The 20,135-nt window shown below is 39.7% G+C and overlaps 1 protein-coding gene across 3 annotated transcripts in view; it reads left to right on the forward strand.

The window, feature by feature from the left end:
* Nucleotides 1–20,135, forward strand: part of LOC113407417 (WD repeat-containing protein 47-like) — a 42,370-nt gene that overhangs the window by 9,732 nt on the left and 12,503 nt on the right. The window contains exons 2-9 of one of the 3 annotated variants that reach the window (XM_026655913.1): nucleotides 969–1,135; nucleotides 3,515–3,598; nucleotides 4,342–4,426; nucleotides 5,271–6,073; nucleotides 9,378–9,504; nucleotides 12,290–12,468; nucleotides 15,683–15,940; nucleotides 17,387–17,462. In XM_026655913.1, the coding sequence (XP_026511698.1) occupies nucleotides 978–1,135; nucleotides 3,515–3,598; nucleotides 4,342–4,426; nucleotides 5,271–6,073; nucleotides 9,378–9,504; nucleotides 12,290–12,468; nucleotides 15,683–15,940; nucleotides 17,387–17,462 (1,770 nt within the window). In that variant the 5' untranslated portion in view covers nucleotides 969–977. Of the gene's footprint in view, nucleotides 1–968; nucleotides 1,136–3,514; nucleotides 3,599–4,341; nucleotides 4,427–5,270; nucleotides 6,074–9,377; nucleotides 9,505–12,289; nucleotides 12,469–15,682; nucleotides 15,941–17,386; nucleotides 17,463–20,135 lie in introns of those variants that run through there. The other 2 variants (XM_026655914.1, XM_026655915.1) reach the window with 2 other exon arrangements.

The following is a 20,135-nucleotide window of genomic DNA, read 5'->3' on the forward strand; positions in this document are numbered from 1 at the left end:
ACATTGCTATTTTTAGCGCTCTAGCTCGAGCCCCACAGGCTGGAAGGCTCATTGCCACTGCAATGTAGATATACCCTTACAGCTTGCTCCAGGCTCCTCTTTGCAATGAAGAGCTCCTGAAAAGATGGTACTGTGTGATCTGCAAGCTTTCTACAGACCACCAGCAAGTGCCCAGTGGGACATCGTGTGGGAGCCAGCGTTCTAGAGTAGTTTCCAAGATGTTGAGCAGCCTCACCCCTAACTGATATCAAAGAGAGCTGAGGCATTTAACGTCTTGCAGGAATTAGCCAGTGAACTAGAAAGTTATCACAGATTTCCAAATAGAGATGTATGCCATTGCTTGCCCATGCTTCTGTGGAGGGGTCTTGACATTGGAGGAAAACCCAATAAAATATGTTGACATTTAGATTCCCCATAAAACATTGCAATGGAAATAGGCCTCCTTACAAAGTAAGGATGGGAAGTCCTGGCTTACTTACCATGTACTGTTTCAGAATGGCAAAAAAAATCAAGATAATGCTTTTTATATATCATAAAACTGTTCTTCATGTATGTTTTGTATAATTATAAAATCTTACAAGTATCTCTGCGTACCTTAAATACTCAAATACTATTCTGTTATCTTGCATTTCCTTTTCTGAGAGAAAGGGACTGCAGTCTTGCAAATGGAAATGTTATTCCAGGGTAAAAATATAGTTGAAAACGTCTTGATCAGTTCATTTCAGTGGGCCATTTCATGAACTCAGGGTACAACTGGGTAGTCACAGTTTCAGGATCAAGTCAGAGTTATGGCTGCATGCTCAAATGCATGAGATTGATTTCCTAAATCCCACTAACCAATTTTGGAATACTACAATATTCAGTACTGTCAAAACAAACATTTATTTGCAATTTCTAGTCAACAGCATTTGATGACAAGGCATAAGACAAAATATCGACCATATTACTTTGTTTTTTTTCCTCTCTAGGCTACCATCATGACTGCTGAAGAAACAGTGAATGTAAAAGAAGTTGAAATAATTAAACTAATCTTAGATTTCCTGAACTCGAAGAAACTTCATATCAGTATGCTGGCTCTTGAGAAAGAAAGTGGAGTCATTAATGGCCTGTTCTCAGATGACATGCTTTTTCTGAGGTAGAAATTATTATATAAATTAGTACAATAGAAACTAACTTAATATCTGCTGGCCATGTGTTCACTAGCCAAACTAATTGACTGCTGACTGCCATGAAAAGCATTGAGTCATTTTTGGCATAACCATTTTCTCTCCTCAAGTATTGCTTCTCCATTGTAAATTGTCCTATGTGTAGCATTTAAGCACTTAGGATGTCCAGGGGCTTTTAAAACATCCTGAGACACTCATGAAAAATGTCAACAAAATATTTTGATAAAATATTCTGGTAACTATGTCTGATGAGCCATCTATCTTGGATGGTTTAGACACAACAAATCCTGCATCATAGCAGGGAGTTAGACCAGATGACCTTTGAGGTCCCTTCTAACTGTGTGATTGACATGCTCTCTAAATCAAATGTTTTCCAGAAGATGTAATCTGCCTTTCAAAAAGATGCTCAGATTTTCTCTAACATCAAACTGTGGAAGTGGACTTTACTTATCAAAACAGGGTTCATGGCATATGTTGTACAGCAAAATGTTTACTGAAAGGACCTGGGTGACTACAAGTATGAAGATAGGTTACTAAACCTTACAACAAATGTAGGAATAAGTTCATACAGGGAGGAGTTTTTGCTTGTTTTGGTTGGTGAGGGGGAAGGGAGAGGGTGAGGTTGGGGATGTTGGTAGCTTGGACTTGGACCAACAAGGCTCTTTTGTTCATTTGTAGCTGAACAGATATTCCAGCCTTGTTCTTGAGCAGTTTCCCTCAGGCTAAAACTTAACATAGGGCTGACTACCAGTTTTAATATGGACCTAACATTTGTGATGATTAGGTTGGGATTTTTGCTGTGCTGACAAAAAGGCAAGTTTTTCTGGTAAAACTTCCTAGTGTAGACCAGCCCTCACCAGTATTGTAGTTATACTTCTAGCACTACTTTTAAGGCTGTCACCATTCCCATAGTATTATCCTCCAGTTGGAAAAGTGACTACTGTAGAGGCACAATAAATAGACTTTTAATATCTCACATTTATTAAATAGGTATTTGCATGATGAAACCATTAAGCACAAATGAGGTTTATAATATACATGCTAAGGGATTTTACAGCTTACCGGAAGCATAGGAAAGTATTTATACATCTATGTTTAAATAACATTAAACGTGATCTTTAAAATCTCCTTAACAACATTTCTTGCCCACCCCCAATTACGATGCTCTTGTGGGTTTTTGGCACATACTGCTAAAACTGAGTAAGCATAATGAAAAATGGTACGTAAATTGATAAATTCTGGGTTGAGGTTCTTCATCCTTAATTTGGCTGTATTCTTAGTGATAGCAGGAGTAATCATCTAAGGTGAAGTTTTCCTCTCCCTACCAAAGTTAATAGGCTTTCTGAGGAAAACACTGAGGGCATGAAGAAATGGTGTTTACCCACCCAACGGGGGATGAGGCTGAAATGCAGCCCTGCCTGCTATTCCAGTTCATTGGAAGTGGCTCTTCTGCTTGCCTGGGAGTTTTGAGCCCCTGGATCCACCTAAGCTCTCCCACAAATGCTCTCCTTACACATTGCTCCCTAGCATAGGGATTGTGTCCACTTTGTGTTTGTACAGGGCCAATAGAACAGTTGGTTGTGCTATACTATAAATAATGTAAACAGATGCGGAGCCCTGCTGCACAACTGCTCTGTTTACACACAATACTCTTAGGCTAGGTCTACACTACCCGCCTGAATCGGCGGGTAGAAATCGATCTCTCGGGGATTGAATTATCGCGTCTCGTCGGGACGCGACAATCGATCCCCGAATCGACGCTCTTACTCCACCAGCGGAGGTGGGAGTAAGCGCCGTCGACTGGGAGCCGCGGAGGTCGATTTTGCCGCCATCCTCACAGCGGGGTAAGTCGGCTCCGATACGTCGAATTCAGCTACGCTATTCGCGTAGCTGAATTTGCGTATCTTAAATCGACCCCCCCCCTGTAGTGAAGACCTGCCCTTAGGCTTATTTCCAGTATTTTTCAGGATGTCTTCAGTCATGTTTTGTATTGTGACTTTTTAAAATCTCACTTGTGGAGAAAGAATGAAGCATCTTGGAAGAAATCCCTAAAAACATAAAAATCAGCAGATACCTGAAGAGATACTCTTGTACCTCTTTACAAATACATACATATCTACCATTTGTCCTCTTGGTGTTAGAGTATATAGCTACAAAGACAGTATTGAGAAAAGATTTAGGTTATACGTTTATCTCTGTTTAAATCTGATCTTATCTGCTTTGCAAAGCATTAACTTTACAAAGCTCGCTGGTCAGCTGTACATCAAGCTGTATGTAAATTACATTTGTAAAAATGTTAAGTAAAAAATGTCCAGCTAAATTAAATGAGTGGCTTTCTTTTTGTATAGACAGTTGATCCTTGATGGACAGTGGGATGAGGTTCTTCAGTTCATTCAGCCTCTTGAGTGTATGGAAAAATTTGACAAGAAAAGGTAAAATTATGAACTCTGAGGTAGTAGCATCGTAAGTCATATGGTGAGGTGGAAAATCTCTGGAATAAGACTTTTTCAAGTCTTTAGAAAAATAAACTGTAACTACTGAATCTGAGAACAATAGTTTACAATTTCAGTTGTATGGCTTTATAGATTTTTTTCAATCTATACATCCAGTATAAAATTATTTGAAAGTATGTTAGAACTTACTACAGACTTTAAAGTATTCTATAACATGTCTTGGCCTGGTTAAAATGCTTTATACTTTAAGAATTGTGCTCAATTTAAAAAAATTAAAATGTATTTTCTTTGAGATCACATCAAAGTAACTCAGGTATTCAGAGTAGCAGCCGTGTTAGTCTGTATCCGCAAAAAGAACAGGAGTACTTGTGGCACCTTAGAGACTAACAAATTTATTAGCGCATAAGCTTTCGTGGGCTACAGCTAAATTTGTTAGTCTCTAAGGTGCCACAAGTACTCCTGTTCTTTTTTCAGGTATTCAAGAAAGGAGGAGACTGGCTGTGGATCTTTCTCTTATGAACCAGCAATTATTTTAACATGTAATATTTCTGGAAGTAAATCATTGGAAAAAGACATCTTTTCTGCAAAGAACCAATTCTTTTATTGCTTGGCTTGTTACATTTTGAGAGCAAAAGCTTTGCAGCTGCAGTTATCTGTGGAATGTACTACTTAGCTACTGCTTTAAGATCTTTAGTGTCTTATACTTCACTTCTTATGTGCAGGTTTCGCTATATTATACTGAAACAGAAATTTTTAGAAGCCTTATGTGTGAACAATGCAATGTCAGCAGAAGATGAGCCTCAGCACGTAAGTTTTTATACTTGTTTACATTAATGAAATGCTTTAAGATCCTCTTATTGATTAGACACTATGCAAGTCCATAGTACCGTATTGTTGTTCCTGAAGGCTCATGGTAGTCATTTGTTTAGCTAAAAGTTCCATTTTCTGCAGCTAACATCTCAATTTTAGTGTTGCATTTAAGCTTGCCTTCTGTTTTAGAATTTGTTGAAAATTAATCAAACACATCTGTGTGTATTTGAATATGTGATCTGCAAATTGCTGTGGAGATTTTCATCGCTTGTTTTTACACACACACATTACGTATAGTCTGAGAATAAGCATGAAAAACTTCAACACAAAAAGTAACTTTCTCAGAGTTTCCAGTGACTGAAAATTACAGAAACTTAGGACTTGATTCTCTTACACCAGTTTGATATTCTAACTTAAATGGAGTTTCTCCTCTTTATGGCTCTGAAAAGAGAATTCGACTCCTAAACTGGAAATGCCTTCTCAACCTACAGTTGTAGCAAATTTGTTTAACTACAGATATTAAAATTCTGAGAGCTTAAAACATGTAGTGGCTTCTAGGAAAACAACCACATCAGCATGACCCTCATTTTATTGATCAAGTGATTTGAAAATTGAAGTCCCTGAAGAAGAATTTGGTCTTAAAACTGCTGACATGAAATCTGTTGCAGACTCCATGTACGCTAACGTAATTAAAATGAAAACTATAGTAACAGCAAAGGAAAAATGAGGGAAATCCTAATGCATGTTATCCTTCTGCAGCTAACTGTCCTTGTAGTAGAAGAATAAATTGGTAACTTTAAAGTCAACCGTGTCCTGTTGGTATTTAATATTTCTTCTATAGCTGGAGTTTACAATGCAAGAAGCTGTACAGTGCCTACATGCCCTGGAAGAATATTGTCCTTCTAAAGAAGACTATAGTAAACTGTGTTTGTTACTTACATTGCCCCGTCTGACCAACCATGCAGAATTCAAAGACTGGAACCCTAGTACTGCACGAGTTCACTGCTTCGAAGAAGCTTGCATCATGGTTGCAGAGTTTATTCCTGCCGACAGGAAACTGAGTGAGGCTGGTTTCAAAGCAAGTAATAATCGTTTATTTCAGCTCGTAATGAAGGGATTGCTTTATGAATGTTGTGTGGAATTCTGTCAGAGTAAAGCAACAGGAGAAGAAATTACAGAGAGTGAAGTATTGCTTGGCATTGATCTTTTGTGTGGTAATGGGTGTGATGACTTGGACCTGAGTTTATTGTCATGGCTTCAGAATCTGCCAGCTTCTGTTTTCTCTTGTGCTTTTGAACAAAAGATGCTTAATATTCATGTTGATAAACTCTTGAAGCCCACAAAAGCTGCATATGCTGATCTTTTGACACCTCTTATCAGCAAACTTTCTCCTTACCCATCATCCCCAATGAGGCGGCCTCAGTCAGCTGATGCTTACATGACTCGTTCCTTAAACCCTGCCTTAGATGGGCTGTCATGTGGATTAACGAATCATGATAAGCGAGTCACAGACCTTGGAAATAAAACCTCTCCAATGTCACACTCCTTTGCCAATTTCCATTACCCAGGAGTGCAGAATCTTAGCAGAAGTCTCATGCTTGAAAATACAGATTGCCATAGCATTTATGAAGAGTCACCTGAGCGGTAAGTTTCATTTAACTCCACATTTTTTTTAAAAAGAGAGTTGTTAATACTGAACTGTAACTGACCATGTTAAATATATAAGGTTATGTTCATCCAGGTGCACTTGTGACTTACATTAATGGTAATTAAAGTTGGATGCGTAAATCCTATTGCAGTTCAAACTGTTTCTTTTTTCTCTCCTTAAGCCCTAAGAAATTTGACTTTTAAACTAAAAATGGGTATAAGCCTGACAAGATTTTAATTCAGTCTTCCCCAAAGTTCAGGGATGTTCAAATCTGAAGCTTTTATTCAAGCCCATCTATAGTTTACCCAAAATATAGCAGAAAGATGAAGTTCTGGCTTAAATCTAAAACCGGATATACACTAGATTCTATAAAAAGCAACAGAGGGTCCTGTGGCACCTTTAAGACTAACAGAAGTATTGGAGCATAAGCTTTCGTGGGTGAATGCCCACTTCATCAGATGGCATTCACCCACAAAAGCTTATGCTCCAATACTTCTGTTAGTCTTAAAGGTGCCACAGGACCCTCTGTTGCTTTTTACAGATTCAGACTAACACGGCTACCCCTCTGATACTTGACACTAGATTCTAGTTACTGAAGTTCTTATTGGAACTTACTATGTATGTAGGTATATAGTAGCATGCATTGGAAGTGTAAAATATTTCAGTGGTTGATTTAAAATATTCTGAATGCCATTTATCGAACTGTAAATAACAGCATTCCAACTCTTTGTATTCTTGAAAAAGCAGAAATTCTGAGGTTTCTGTGAATTTTTTTAAATGATTACATCAGCAATGTAGCAAATGAAACTAGATTCAGTGTCTGTTTTAGAGAATTCCTAAACTCTGTTTCTTTCTTTTCTCTCACCTATGTAATAACCCTGTCTCCACACTTCCTTGTAGATGAATGGAATGTCCACAGGATGGCACTATGCCACACCAACTATCATTGCAAATTTAGGTCCTGATCCTGCAAAGAATTAAGTAAATGTTAAACTTCATATTCATAAGTAATCTCATTGAAGTCAGCGGAACTGTGCCCATATGTAAATCTGCAGGAGCAGAGCCTTAAAAAAATTCACCAATATTAGAGACTTGTGCAACTATAACCACAGTTGCACTTAGATATATTGTACCTAATTGATCTTCAAACATAATCCCAGCAAGACTTTCAGATTTGCTTCCCTATATTTCTATTTAAATTCCAGCTAATCCGGTTATGATGGCTATAGGAATTAGTTAATACTTTGTGTTAGTACACAGTAGTATGCAAAACTGATTTTTCTCATTTTAAGAACTAAAATTCTTATGGAAACTTGCTCCCCCCATACCTTCATGATATGAAACTTTTTCCTTTCTAATCCTTATTAAAATCAGGGTTTATGGCTTATGAACTCTAAATTTATATACATAGTGTTCTTAAAACTTGCACAGTAAACCTGTTTAAGCTGTTTAAAGTATGTCTATACTGCACACTTCTTTCATCAGCATGCAGAGTACATACTCTGATCGCTCCTCTAGCATGGGGATAAATAGCAGTGTAGATGGTGAGGTATGGCTTAGGCGAGTAGAGCAGGGGAAGTCTCTGCTCCCTCCCCACTGCTGGAGCCTTCCCCTGCTGTAGGAAAAGGCTCCAGCAGTGGGGAAAGGCTGAGCCTTTCGCCGCTGCCAATCCCTGCCAGAGCTTTTCCTGGACTCAGTGAAATGCTTACCATCAGGGAGCTGCTGAAACGTCTCCCCACTGTCTCTCCCCTGCCACTGACGTGTACATATAGCCTACCTGCCACCACCAGCAGTGTGTAGTGTAAGAAGTAACCTTAGCAAAATTTGAATACTTTTCCAAATATGGTCACCTGTATATCTAAAGCTTTGCATTTGGGTATCTGCCATATCCGTATGTTTTAAAACTGGTTCTAGAATGTGAAATATTTTACTAAGGATTTCATACTTGAATAACTTTTATTTTTCTATTTTAATATGCTGCTGTCATTGATTCTATACATAATGAATGTATTACGTGAATTATATACTTCAAGGCTATAGATCGCAATAATTAGCATGAGCTATCTTTACGCTATTTTGCAAACGCTTTGTACAGGGATTTACAGGATCAGGCTTTTGATTTGATGTAAAATGTAACAGATAACTAATATGAAAATCTTGTATTTTTTTATTAAATATAGTTCTCATACCTCATGAAAGCTGGAAGTAGGCTGAGGGCCAGACTTTCAAAAATGCTCACAACCCCCATTTGAGGTTAGATTTTTCAAAAGAGTTCAGCTTCCAATTAGGTACCTAAATTAACTGACCAGATTTTCAAGAGTGGGAGCTCTTGGCATTTTTCACAAGAGCTCAGCACCCCTTATTTTACTTCTCTCTCCTAACCTGTAAAGGAGATATTTCTTCTTGTGTTCAGTAGACAAAAGGGAGATCCTTAAATGTCTATTAATCCGATTAAATTGTTTTTGCTAATGCACACATACACCAGTAACTCAAAAATAATTTCAACAAATCGCTGCTCCAAACCATTAAGTATTTGCAATTTTGTCAGGTTAGAGTACTCTTTAAAGAGTCCAACATTTTCTAATGTATTCTGCATATTTACTGGCTACTGAAATGTTTTCTAAAATAATTCCATGTGGAAATACTTCTTACCCTAATTTTGTAAGTCCCTATAAAGCACCTTAAGTGAGAACAGATTTTAGTTGCACTCTTTTTCCTATATAGCTAAAACCGGAATTTTCTAGCTTCCCAATGTTGAATGTCATTTAAATGTAGTTTAAAGAAATATTATCCTGTACAGAATGGGAGGCAGTTGCGGAGGTGCCTTGTGATGAATGTAGGCTTCCTCCCCTCCCAGAATTTTAGGGAACAGTGGAAGAAGCCAACAGATGTAATTAGTGTTCCTCAAAAGTGGGAGAGATCTGAAAATTTAACAAAGAGCTTGAGTAATTTGTTGATGGTGTTTTAGATTGTTGAAGGAATGGACAGCCTTTCATGGAAGGCATCAAAATAGAAAATAAAAGCATAATGGGACTTCCAAAATATAAGGCTTTTTGGAAAAATCTGAGAACAAAGTACATTACCTCTATTTTTAGGGCTAGCAACTGTTAGTATAATAGGTTAAAATGGGATATTTTTGTCTGCTCTGCCAGTAATATCTTTGGGCTTCATATAATGGGGTGCTTTGTACATAATTATTTCAGATTTATTCTATAAATATATATTTCTTTACTTATTAGAGGATTTTCTATTAGTCAGATTTCACAAATAAACCTCTTCTGTTTTTCATATCACTGAAAGAAGTGATACTCCTGTGGAGCCGCAGCATTCCATTGGCAGTGAGACCATATGCCAGAGTTCAGTTCCAGAAAATGAGCCAGTAAATGGAGCACAGAATCAAGGACCAGCCAAACCAGAAAAAAATGAGGTAACATTTGATTATTTCCACATAAAAAGGCCTTTTGAGCTTCCTGCTCTGATAAATTGCATAACAATTTGCCTGCTATGATGGGAACTTCATCCATGTATATAATACAGATGCTTTTGAATCTTGTTTTGCTCTAAGTAATATACTTGCAACATAAGATAATATATCTAATTGCCTTTCCATTAGACAAACTTTTGCTGTCATACAACTGGATGATGCAGCAGGTGATTGTGCTCTTAACTCAAATGTAACAAAAACTGCTGTATATTTTAAAATATTGTGCAGTATATGAAGTTAGCATAATGGTTAGAATATTCTGATCTAAGAATGAACCATTTTTGTAACTTACTTTTCTGTTTGGTAAATAAGGAATCCAATATAGAACTTACCTGCCGCTAGTTGTTTTGTGGGATGTAGTGTTAACATTTTGTATATGTCCTGCCTGTGACAACTAAGAAATTAAAATTATGTACACCCTATTGAGTGGACTATTCAATTCAGAATATAAAGATATACTGATGATGAATAACAGAAGCCTTGTTAACTGTATTTTGTTAGAAAGTAAATCAGATTTAAGTTGCCCAACTTTTTTGTTTCAGTAAGCTTTCAGGAAGGTATTGTAGGGCTTGAAAAACTTATCAGATGGCCAGGGAACTAAACCTAGCAGTCAGAACCTGGAAGTGTTAAGCAGGATCACAAGGGAGGTTCATGGGCTTTTCACCAAGGCTTCTCCAAGCAGCAGCAGCAGAGTGAAGTGAAATGAGAGTTGTTGGCTTTAGTGCTTCCCACTGAACAGAGTTGCCTTCACTTTCCACCACCCAAATATCGACCTCTTTATTCAACAACAATGGATTGCAGTGTTTGCTGGATATTTGTGTTACAATTATTGGTACTGAAATAGTGACAGATTGGGGACATATCTAGTCAAATTGTGAACCCCATTTTGTTCTGAGTACACCACTTGGGTGATTGTAACTTTCACTCTGACCCTAACTCTGTATTGTAATCTTCACATTGGATGAAGACATAATCAGGTAGTGTTGAAAACCAGTCTAATCTTGACAAGGTTAATCTACTTGAGACATTATGTGCACATGCTAGGGTGTGGGACACCTTAAAGAAGACTAAGCTATCAGGAGCCATCAGCGTTGAATGACTCTTCCCTACTAGAATGATGTAGCGGAGGGGCTGGAGCTGGGCACATGGACAGAGACTTTAAAAGGAGGCTCTTTTCTCAGCAAGGGGCCACTTCTTCCTCATTGTGTAAGCAAAACAGGCAGAAGAAACTCTGCCTCACGTAAAGATGCTAACCAAAACCAGGACTCGCAGGCAAGGTGAGATCAGAAGGGAAGGTTGCGTTGAGGACTGTTACAGATCTATGGAAAACTTATTCATCTTTTTTAAAAAAGTTAAATGGTTGCGGGGTTTTTTTTTTGTTGTTTTTGTTTTTTTGGTTTAAAAAAAAAAACACAAAAAAACACAAGGAATTCCTTTGCTAAGCCTGTGTTCCTAACTTTACTGCTGGGTTTCCCTGAAGTGGTTAATCTAGAAATCACAGTTCCCACAACTCGGTGGACTCTGGAGAAATCCCTTACCAAATGGGGGCTCAGGAGGGCTATAGCACTGGTTCTGGGTCTAGGCAGACAGATTGCAGGGTACTAGTGCTCAAGAAGGATGCTAGAGATGGGATCTGCATCTGTAAATGTGCCTGAGAGACCCAAAACTAGGAACAGTGATCAGTTACTGCCCACACCCAGGGGGCTTAGAAGCACGTGGGATTCAGCAGTTGAATCAAAATCACAGTTGACTGGGATCTATCCAGAAAGGGTGACTGGGTCAGGTGGTGATAGACAACATTGTTTCCATTTGTACTTAACTCATACATCACAGTTAACCTCTTGATGAGGTGAGTGGGGATAGTTCACATCTTTCAAAGCTTTTATTTTAAGCTGTCTGTAGGTTTGTGATGACACCCTTGCATTGTTGCATACAACAGTGTTTTACTCACAACTATTAGAAACTTTTTTAAAAAAGGAAACAAGGTTTAGACTTTGCAGTATGATTCTGTGTTCCATGACACTAATTGTACAAGGTACAGATTCTTGTTCCTACTGTATCAATAGAAGATCCACCAGCTTGTCTAGTTGTCCTGAAACAGCTCCTTCTAATCTACAATTTCAATGGTTATGAGGGTGTTTTGCCTTGGGTTTCATGTAAGTGTACATATTAGTTGACAAAAGAAGTCCTACTTGTAATGCTTCTGAAAAAAAGAGAATGAAATAATCTTTTTTCTGCTGCTGAGTAATTTTTTTACCTTAAATTGTGGTATTCCAGTGTTTAAATTTTGTCCCGTAGGATTGCTATAGCTTTTTGCTTGTATTACTAAAGTAAAAATCTGCTCTAAAAACTAATAGCAGAAATGGCATCTTTAACCAGTAGATAAATTTCTTGTGTATTCAGTTTTACTTGCTTACTATAGTGACAAAACCACTTTCATTCTTCAGTCCTGCAAAGCCAGATTCAAAAAATTAAAGCTTTATAACCATTAAAGCACAAACTGCTCTGTATATTTTGACATGCGATGTTGACAAACATCCTTAAATCAAACTGTTCTCAAGGAGCATTTTCTTACTTTGACTATTTGTACATTTTGATTATTATTGATAAAAAAAATTGTTGATTTGTGTGTGTACAATGAAATGGACCTTTACCAACATTTACTATTAAAATTCTAATCTTTTTAAGCCTAATTGTGTCTAACCCAAATAATCCTTATTTCGTTAAGCTTCGTGATTCAACAGAGCAGTTTCAAGAATATTATAGACAAAGATTACGTTACCAACAGCATTTAGAACAGAAAGAGCAACAACGACAACTGTATCAGCAAATGTTGCTTGAAGGAGGAGTAAACCAGGAAGATGGGACAGACCAGCAACAGAATCTTACTGAACAGTTTCTTAACAGGTTGGCTTTAGTTGACTGTTTCACTGATATGTCATTTTATGCTCTTCAGTACTAAATTGCCCCCTAATCTGCTTAGATATTCAGAATGCCAAATATGGAATTACTCTTTTTGCAGATGTACCCAAAAATAACTTTCTGGGCTAAAATTATGTTTGCCAATAAATTTATCTGAAGTATAAACTCCTCTGTCATGAACAGGAATGAAAAATAACTCACTAAACAATTTAGTGAAATAACAATGAACTTGTATACAGATATTTGAAGTTGTTTGTGGTCTCTCTTTAAATGTTTTATACTAAGATAACCCTGTAATTGGGAGAGCTTTTCTCCATATTGGCTTATATTCAGACAATTCATTACTAAAATTTGGGGTATTGATATGAAAATCATGAGGAAAGCCAACTAACTTCTAACAAGAACAAATCTGCTTTAATAGTCATATTCTTTGGAAGCTCAAATAGGCAACTGACTCACTTTTCCTCGGTTTTATAATATAATGAACTTAATTCAAACCAAGCAGCAACTAAAAAGCTGGCTTTGGGTATTTTGGTCTAAAAATAATGACAGTTGTCATTGTGTTGGTATTCTAAAGCTACAAATCCCTCTTCAAATACAGTATCCTCTAATTGGTCAAAATTTGAATAAATAGACATAAGTTTTGCAAAGAAAAGCTTGGCACTCCCCCCTCCTTTTCCCTCCCCTCCCCCCGCACCTCCACTCAAAAAAGGTTTTACTAACTTTTTGATGTCTGCTGACTACAGATTATAATCTGACTTTTTCTAGCAAGACACTTGAGCACACCTAAATTCAAGAATGTAAAGTTTAAGCATGGGTCTAGGTGTTCTTTGGACCAGGGCCTCTGTTTTTCTAGAACCTGAAAAACTGGATATATTTGAGGAAAGTTTTAAGGAAACTTATTGTACAGCCATTTTTATAATGAATTCTTTATGGGGGGGGAAATGTTTAACTCCTTGTGGTATATTTTGACCAAGTCTGCTGTGTACCCAGTTCTGTTGCATAAACCCACCTTGCTTTGCTCTAAATGATTTGACCAAGCTCAAGGATTATTCAATTTAAGGAATAAAATTATAGACCCTAGTAATTTAAACTACTGATAACTTAGCATTTGGGAATTTTAAACTAGACTTGAATATGGCCATCAGGCAAATAAAATATTCTACATATATCCTTGAAATATTTATATTAATTGGCTGTGCTTTTCATATGGGAAGTATTACTAAATCAGGCTCTTCATGTTAAACTGTCTCATGTCTAAATTTTAGACCTCCTGGAGAAGAGTGAAATTTTTATAGATTTGTTTTCTCGCCATGTAAAATAAACTTTTCTTTTTTAAACTCATGGCATAATAGGGAATATCACACTTGTGTAATTGGAATATTTTTATTTTCGTTAGTTCATAAGACCAAAACTTATTTGAAGGAATGTGTGAATACTATTTGAACTCTGCTAGCAAAGAGAGGAAATTCAGTTCAGAGGCAAAATTCATCAACTAAGTCTATTAAGTATTATTACCTAGTTCTAGTATTTTATGTCCTTTAGGGCCAAGTGTTTTTGTCTTTTTATGGAGGATTCCTGTTGATATTAATGGAAATCCTTTGTACGTGTCTAGTGTATAGCCCAATATTCAGAAACCCATGAAAATCCAAATGGACAGAGTTTAGCCCTTAAAAAAAACAAAAACTCTTAATGTTTGTTAGGTCTATGCTAAATAACCTGCCCCATGTATGAACTGTTATCAAACACACAATTCTGTCTTAAAACAATTGTGGCAAGGCACCTCCTTTATCTTGCTGGGCACAGCGTTTCCCCCTCTGGCAGTGGGGACCTGGAGTTAATCAGTCCCAGTGTGGACCTCAGGGTAGGCCTAAGGGAGTACCTTCTAGCCAAACAAAAAAGAAACAAGGTAATAACATAAAAGAGGGAATACTTTTTTCTCTTCCCCATCTCTGGGGTGTTGCCTCATTATGCTCGCCTCTGGGTGCCAGTACTTCCCCAAACAGTCCATTTGCATAGTTACTTTCCGTTTAGGGAGGAGTGCAGCCCTCCACTCAGGAGAAGCCTTTTTTCCCTGTGGTCACTAGCCCTGGGGCAGCTTATCTCCTTTTCTGGTGAGAGAGAGGGAGGGTTTTTTAAAGGTCGCAGGCAGCCCTTAATTGAACTCAAGTGTCCCTCATTGGCCTGAGGTAACCTCTTTTCAGTTCATGGGGGAGGACCTTTAACATTGCAGGGCTGAGCGAGAGCTCCTCATCAGCTGCCTCCTAGCAATGGCCAAAGTGGCCATCTATAACACCAGGGAGAGGATGTTGGCCGAGAGGCAGCTCTGTGACTGTGGGGCGTATTTCCGTTCCTCTCTCTGGTCACGTATTCGAGCAGAGTCCCTTTGGGCTGCGTCCGCTGGCTCCTTTGACAGCTTTGAGGAGCACTGTCTGGGGTTCTCTGCTCGGTGTTCCCTTCAGGTTCCCTGCTTTTGACCCTTTGCCCTCACACCTGTCCTTGTTTTTTCTTCTGTTGTCCCCCGTATTTGAGTCCTGTGATCAGTGGCTCCTCCCCTTAGGCTGGGGGAGGGGCCTTTCGCCATGGGTGGGCTTCTGCCAGCCCACTTCCTGGACCTCAACAAGACCACTCTCTCACAGTTGTCTGGTCTGACTTTATCACATAATAGATTCACTCTAGAAACCTCATGAGCTTGAAATCCCCAAAATGTAATTATTTCAGTTATGTAGTAAATACATAACCTAAAATAAGGTGCTCAATGTTTGATTCTAGTTATCTTCGTTACTTTCTATGGTTCTCTTATGAGTGTGATATTAGGTTGTCACTTTGGTGACGAAGTGTAAAGAAGTATTTTTTATGATTATTTTATGATGGGAGAAATAGATATTAAATGTAAAGGAAAACTTATTTTTTACTTTGACATCTTGTCAGTTTGTTCATATGAAAATACTCTTCCTTTCATTTTGGCAGGGTGGGGTTAAAGCATGTCAAAAATATTGTCACTCTTTAAGTAAATGGGCTGCTAAAAATCTTTGGGTTAAACACCATTGTAATTAAATATAATCTTCAAACTTTTCATAGATTAATTATTATACCTATCATGCTACTGGGCAACATGGGTACAACTTAACTTTTCAAGTTCCCATATTATAAACTGTTTCTTTAACTTCTATTGTCTGTTTTCATCAACCCTGTGCAGGTCTATTCAAAAGTTGGGAGAGTTAAACATAGGTATAGACACTCTTGAAAATGATGTGCAGACGCTCAGCCAGCAATGTAATGGGAGCAAAGAGCATGCATCTAACACGCCAGCAACTAGCTTCGTATCACCACCTCCAGATGTTAGTCAGAGAATAGGTACTGATAACCAAAATGTTAATACGAGCACTCCTCAAAAGCGTGGATCAACAAATCAGATACCCTTTCTTGAAGAATCGCCTGTCCATGGGAGTAAAACGTAAGCACTAGAGATTGTTCAGAGCTGGAAATGTTGCTAATCTTCAGTTAATACTATGAGTATGGGTACTGTATTTTGAAAACTAGAAAATTCATTTATTTGTGGTGATGTATGGAACCCTATGACCCGACCTGAATCCGATGGGACCTGACTAAAAGTGTTAGGTCCAGATCAGGTGGGAAAACAGGTGGGTTAGGTTGACTCTCCTCCTGCTGTGGAGTCATTGAAGTGGAGGCAGTGTGCCCCGCTCCTGTTGTCTTCTGCCACCCTTGCTGCACTGTGCATGCTGCAAAGTGAATGTGCCGAGGAGTTGTAGCCCTCTCAGGCCATGTCTACACTTCCCGGGGATCAATGCTGCTGCAATCGATGCAGCAGCTGGGGTCGATTTAGCGGGTCCACTAAATCGACAGCAGAGTGCTCTCTGGTTGACTCCGGTACTCCACCAGAACAAAAGGAGTAAGGTAAGTCGACGGGAGAGCGTGTCCCGTCAATGCAGCGTGGTGTAGACACCGCGGTAAGTTGACCTAAGCTACGTCAACTCTAGCTATGTTATTCACGTATCTGGAGTAGCATAACTTAGGTCGACTTACCCTGGTAGTTTAGACAAGGCCTCACTCTATAGCACATACAGTGCAGCTGGGGGTGGAGAATGACAGGAGTAGCGCACACAGCCACCACCACATGGAGCTGCCACCATGACACCATGAGCGGGAGGAGGGGAGCCCACTCCAGCAGCAGCAGGCAGTATCAGGTTTGAGGAGAAGGGGCTGGGCTGGGCCATAAAATGACTGAACTCTCTCAAGGTCAGGTCTGGTGGGCTTGGGTTGAAAAATCAGGCTCTAGCAGACCTTCAGTGATACACAGTTCTTGCTAAATGGTCAATGTAAACTCAGGTTTTTTTCAGTTCACTTAGATTTCTGCTTTTGATAGATCACCCTGTAAACAATATATCCTGATTTTTTTTGCTCCCTATTTGTATAAGTCTTACCAGTTATGTTCCATTTTACTGAGTGACTGCCTACACAGGGAAACCGTAAAACTGACTATACACCTTCTGTATAATGCAGAAAGTAATGGGACAGGAAGAGGGAGACTTACTCTTTCCTTTTTTTAGATGTTGCTTGTAGTAATAGTAAATACAACACTCCCAGACAAGTTAATTTTCAAGATGACAATGTCGCTTTTTAGTTATATATTTAACATTTTATTTTACTTTGCAAAAATATTTTAAAAAATTCTGTAAAATGATGGCTTATTGTTAATGTGTCAGACATAAGTGCTACTGTTGCTCCTATAAATTAATGAGTTAATTCTGAGTGCCTGGTTGGATATTGTTGTTCTAGTCAGTATATATTCATCGAACAGACAAATTAGAAATGAGAAAGATCTGCTTATCTTGTGTATTGCGTTAAATTTTTTTTTTATTTCTTTTTTAAAACCAAACAGTATGCCAGAACACACTATCATTCAGCCACAACTTGAAGATTCTTCAGGGAATCTAACTAGGACAAGAGGTGATGAGGTGAGACTTTTTTAAAGGGTATTTATATTATCCTTACAGGACACAGCCTTTGAATCTGACTATATAATATCTTAATAATATTAGATGTTAAGAGCAACAGTATTTGTAATGAGTTTCTAATACATGCCAAGTTTCAAAATGAACAAAATGCAGATGAGGGTTAAGACTAAATGGGGGTGCGAGGGGGCTGGATGCAGCAAAATTTCAGGCTCCCCTCATATCCACCCCAAAACAATTCCTACTCCATGAAAATCTACTCAGACTGCAACTTGCTCTTTTAAGTCCTTACCATCAGTGCTCTCCTATGCTGGCCCCCAAAATACTGCTTATGGGACTTTGTCTATTACCGTCATAAAGTAATATTTGGAGTATTCTGAATGGAGTCAGGCAGCACATAACTATCTTCCTTACAAAATGGAGGGTTTGGTATACTGTGGGGGACACATACCATGATGATAAATGTATCAAATGACCAGATATTAATTCTTTGCATACTCTGATTCTAAGAAGGGAACTAGACCATTTTCTTTCTCTGTTATAAGAGAGCTTTGTGGAGTAGCCCGTTTCTCACCCCACTCCCATCCACCCACTTATCGTCCAAAAAACCTCTTGCATAGTAGTAGGGATCTTCAAGGTTTCTGCCTCTTTTCTGGCTTGTAGGAGAAAGGGAAGGGAGAATGCTAGGTGGCTACAAAATGCTTGTTGGCCCAAGAACAATCAGAGGGAGTAGAGCACTGACCACATCATACAGTACTGAGGCAAATACACCCATGAAAGGAGCTGCTGTTGCCACACTGAGTGACATATTTTTGCAGGTGGTGGTTCATGTCAGTTCCAATCGGGGGGGGGATTTGTGCGCTCACACGGCAGCCAGTAGATTTTTCCCATAGCAGTATCCGTCAGGTTGGTCCGGGCACCCCCCTGGAGTGGCATCTTCATGGCGCTCAATATAGGGCCCTACTGACCCACCACCCTCTCGGTTCCTTCTTACCGTCAGTGACGGTTAGCTGGAACTTCCCCTTGCTCTTCCCCTTGCTTTTGTCGTGACAAGTGCATTTGGCAGTCTGTATATAGTTATTCATTAGTTTTTGTAGTTAGTGTTAAGTAGTTAGTTGGTACTTCAGGTTAGTTCTTAAGTTTCCTTTGGGGGGGTTTTCCCTCCAGCGCTATCCAGGCGCTGGGGCATGCCGTGGTCTCCAGGCTTCAAAGCCTGTGAAGTCTGTGGCAAGTGTATGCCCAGAAGCGATCCTTAGACTTTGTGTGTGAAGTATTTGTGGGAGAGCCTTCAAAAGGATCGCTGTAGGATCTGCAGGGGGTTTTGCCCCAGGTCATTAAAAGATAGGGATGAGTGCCTGAAGATCCTACTAATGGAAGTGACACTCCGTCCCCAGTCCGACCCCGGGTTGGTGGACCCTGCACCGAATACCTCCTCCTAGGTACCTCAGCTACCAAGGCCCCTCCCCAAAGAATCGGGAGGCAAAATGACTCGACCTTTTCAGGGGAAAAGTCTACTGCACTAGCGGCTTGCACTCGGCATTTCTAATCAGCAGGCCATTGTCAGCAGGTACTGCTATAATACATGCAGGGAAATGGCGAAATTTGCAGAGCTGCTGCCGCAGGGCTCCCACACCGAGTTTTCGGCCCTGGTGGAGGAGGGGAAGCTCATTTCCCGAGCTCCACTGTGGGCCACACTGGACAGAGCTGATGTGGCTATTCGAGTTATGGCTACAGGGATAGCCATGAGAAGGGGTTCCTGGCTACAGGTCTTGGGCCTGCCATACGAAGTCCAGCAGACTATTCAGGACCTCCCCTTTGAGGGTTTGGCTCTCTTCTCCGAAAAGACGGATAAAAGGCTACATAGCCTAAAGGACTTGAGAGCCACCCTCAAGTCGCTGGGCCTCCACACTCTCACCACGCAGCGGAAGCACTTCAGGCCGCAACCTCCTCTGTGGTTTTTTCAACAGAACCGTCAAGATGATTCCCCGAGGAGGAATAGGAGCTGCAGAAAGAGACCGCATCCATCTTCAAGCCAGGGCTCTGGCCAATCCAAGCCACCTTCGGGCCAGAAACAGGCCTTTTGAAGGTGTGCATGAGGACGGTGCACCAGTGAACGAACTGGATCCAACCCGCCTTACATTCTCGTCCCGACTATCCCCTTTCTACCCTGGTTGGTCCTGTTTCACATTGGGCTGTTGGGTGCTCCACATGGTAGAAAGGGAATACTCCCTCCAATTCTCGGCCCTCCCACCTTTCTAACCCCCTTCCCCGTCCCTCTTCAGGGACCCTTCTCATGAGCAATTCCTATCGATGGGAGCAGTGGAAGAGGCTCCTCAGGAGCTGAAGAGCAAGGGCTTCTATTCCCGGTATTTCCTAATACCGAAAGCCAAAGACAGGCTCAGGCCCATCCTAGACCTGCAAGAGCTCAACAAGTTCATGAAGAAACTCAACTTCTGCATGATCTCCTTCGCATCCATCATCCCTTCCTTGCATGCAAGACTTCTGAGCCCACTTGACCGGGAGAAGTGTATCGGTTATTACAGACAACACCACGGTGATGTTTTATATCAACAAATGGGGGTGCATGCTCCTCTCCCCTGTTTCAGGAAGCCCTCAGGCTGTGGGACCTTTTTGTGTAGAACATTCAATACACCTACAAGCATCGTACCTCCCTGG

The sequence above is a fragment of the Terrapene carolina genome, unplaced genomic scaffold (assembly GCF_002925995.2).
Source record: "Terrapene carolina triunguis isolate 2854851 unplaced genomic scaffold, T_m_triunguis-2.0 Scaffold211, whole genome shotgun sequence".
NCBI classification, from domain to species: domain Eukaryota; kingdom Metazoa; phylum Chordata; order Testudines; family Emydidae; genus Terrapene; species Terrapene triunguis.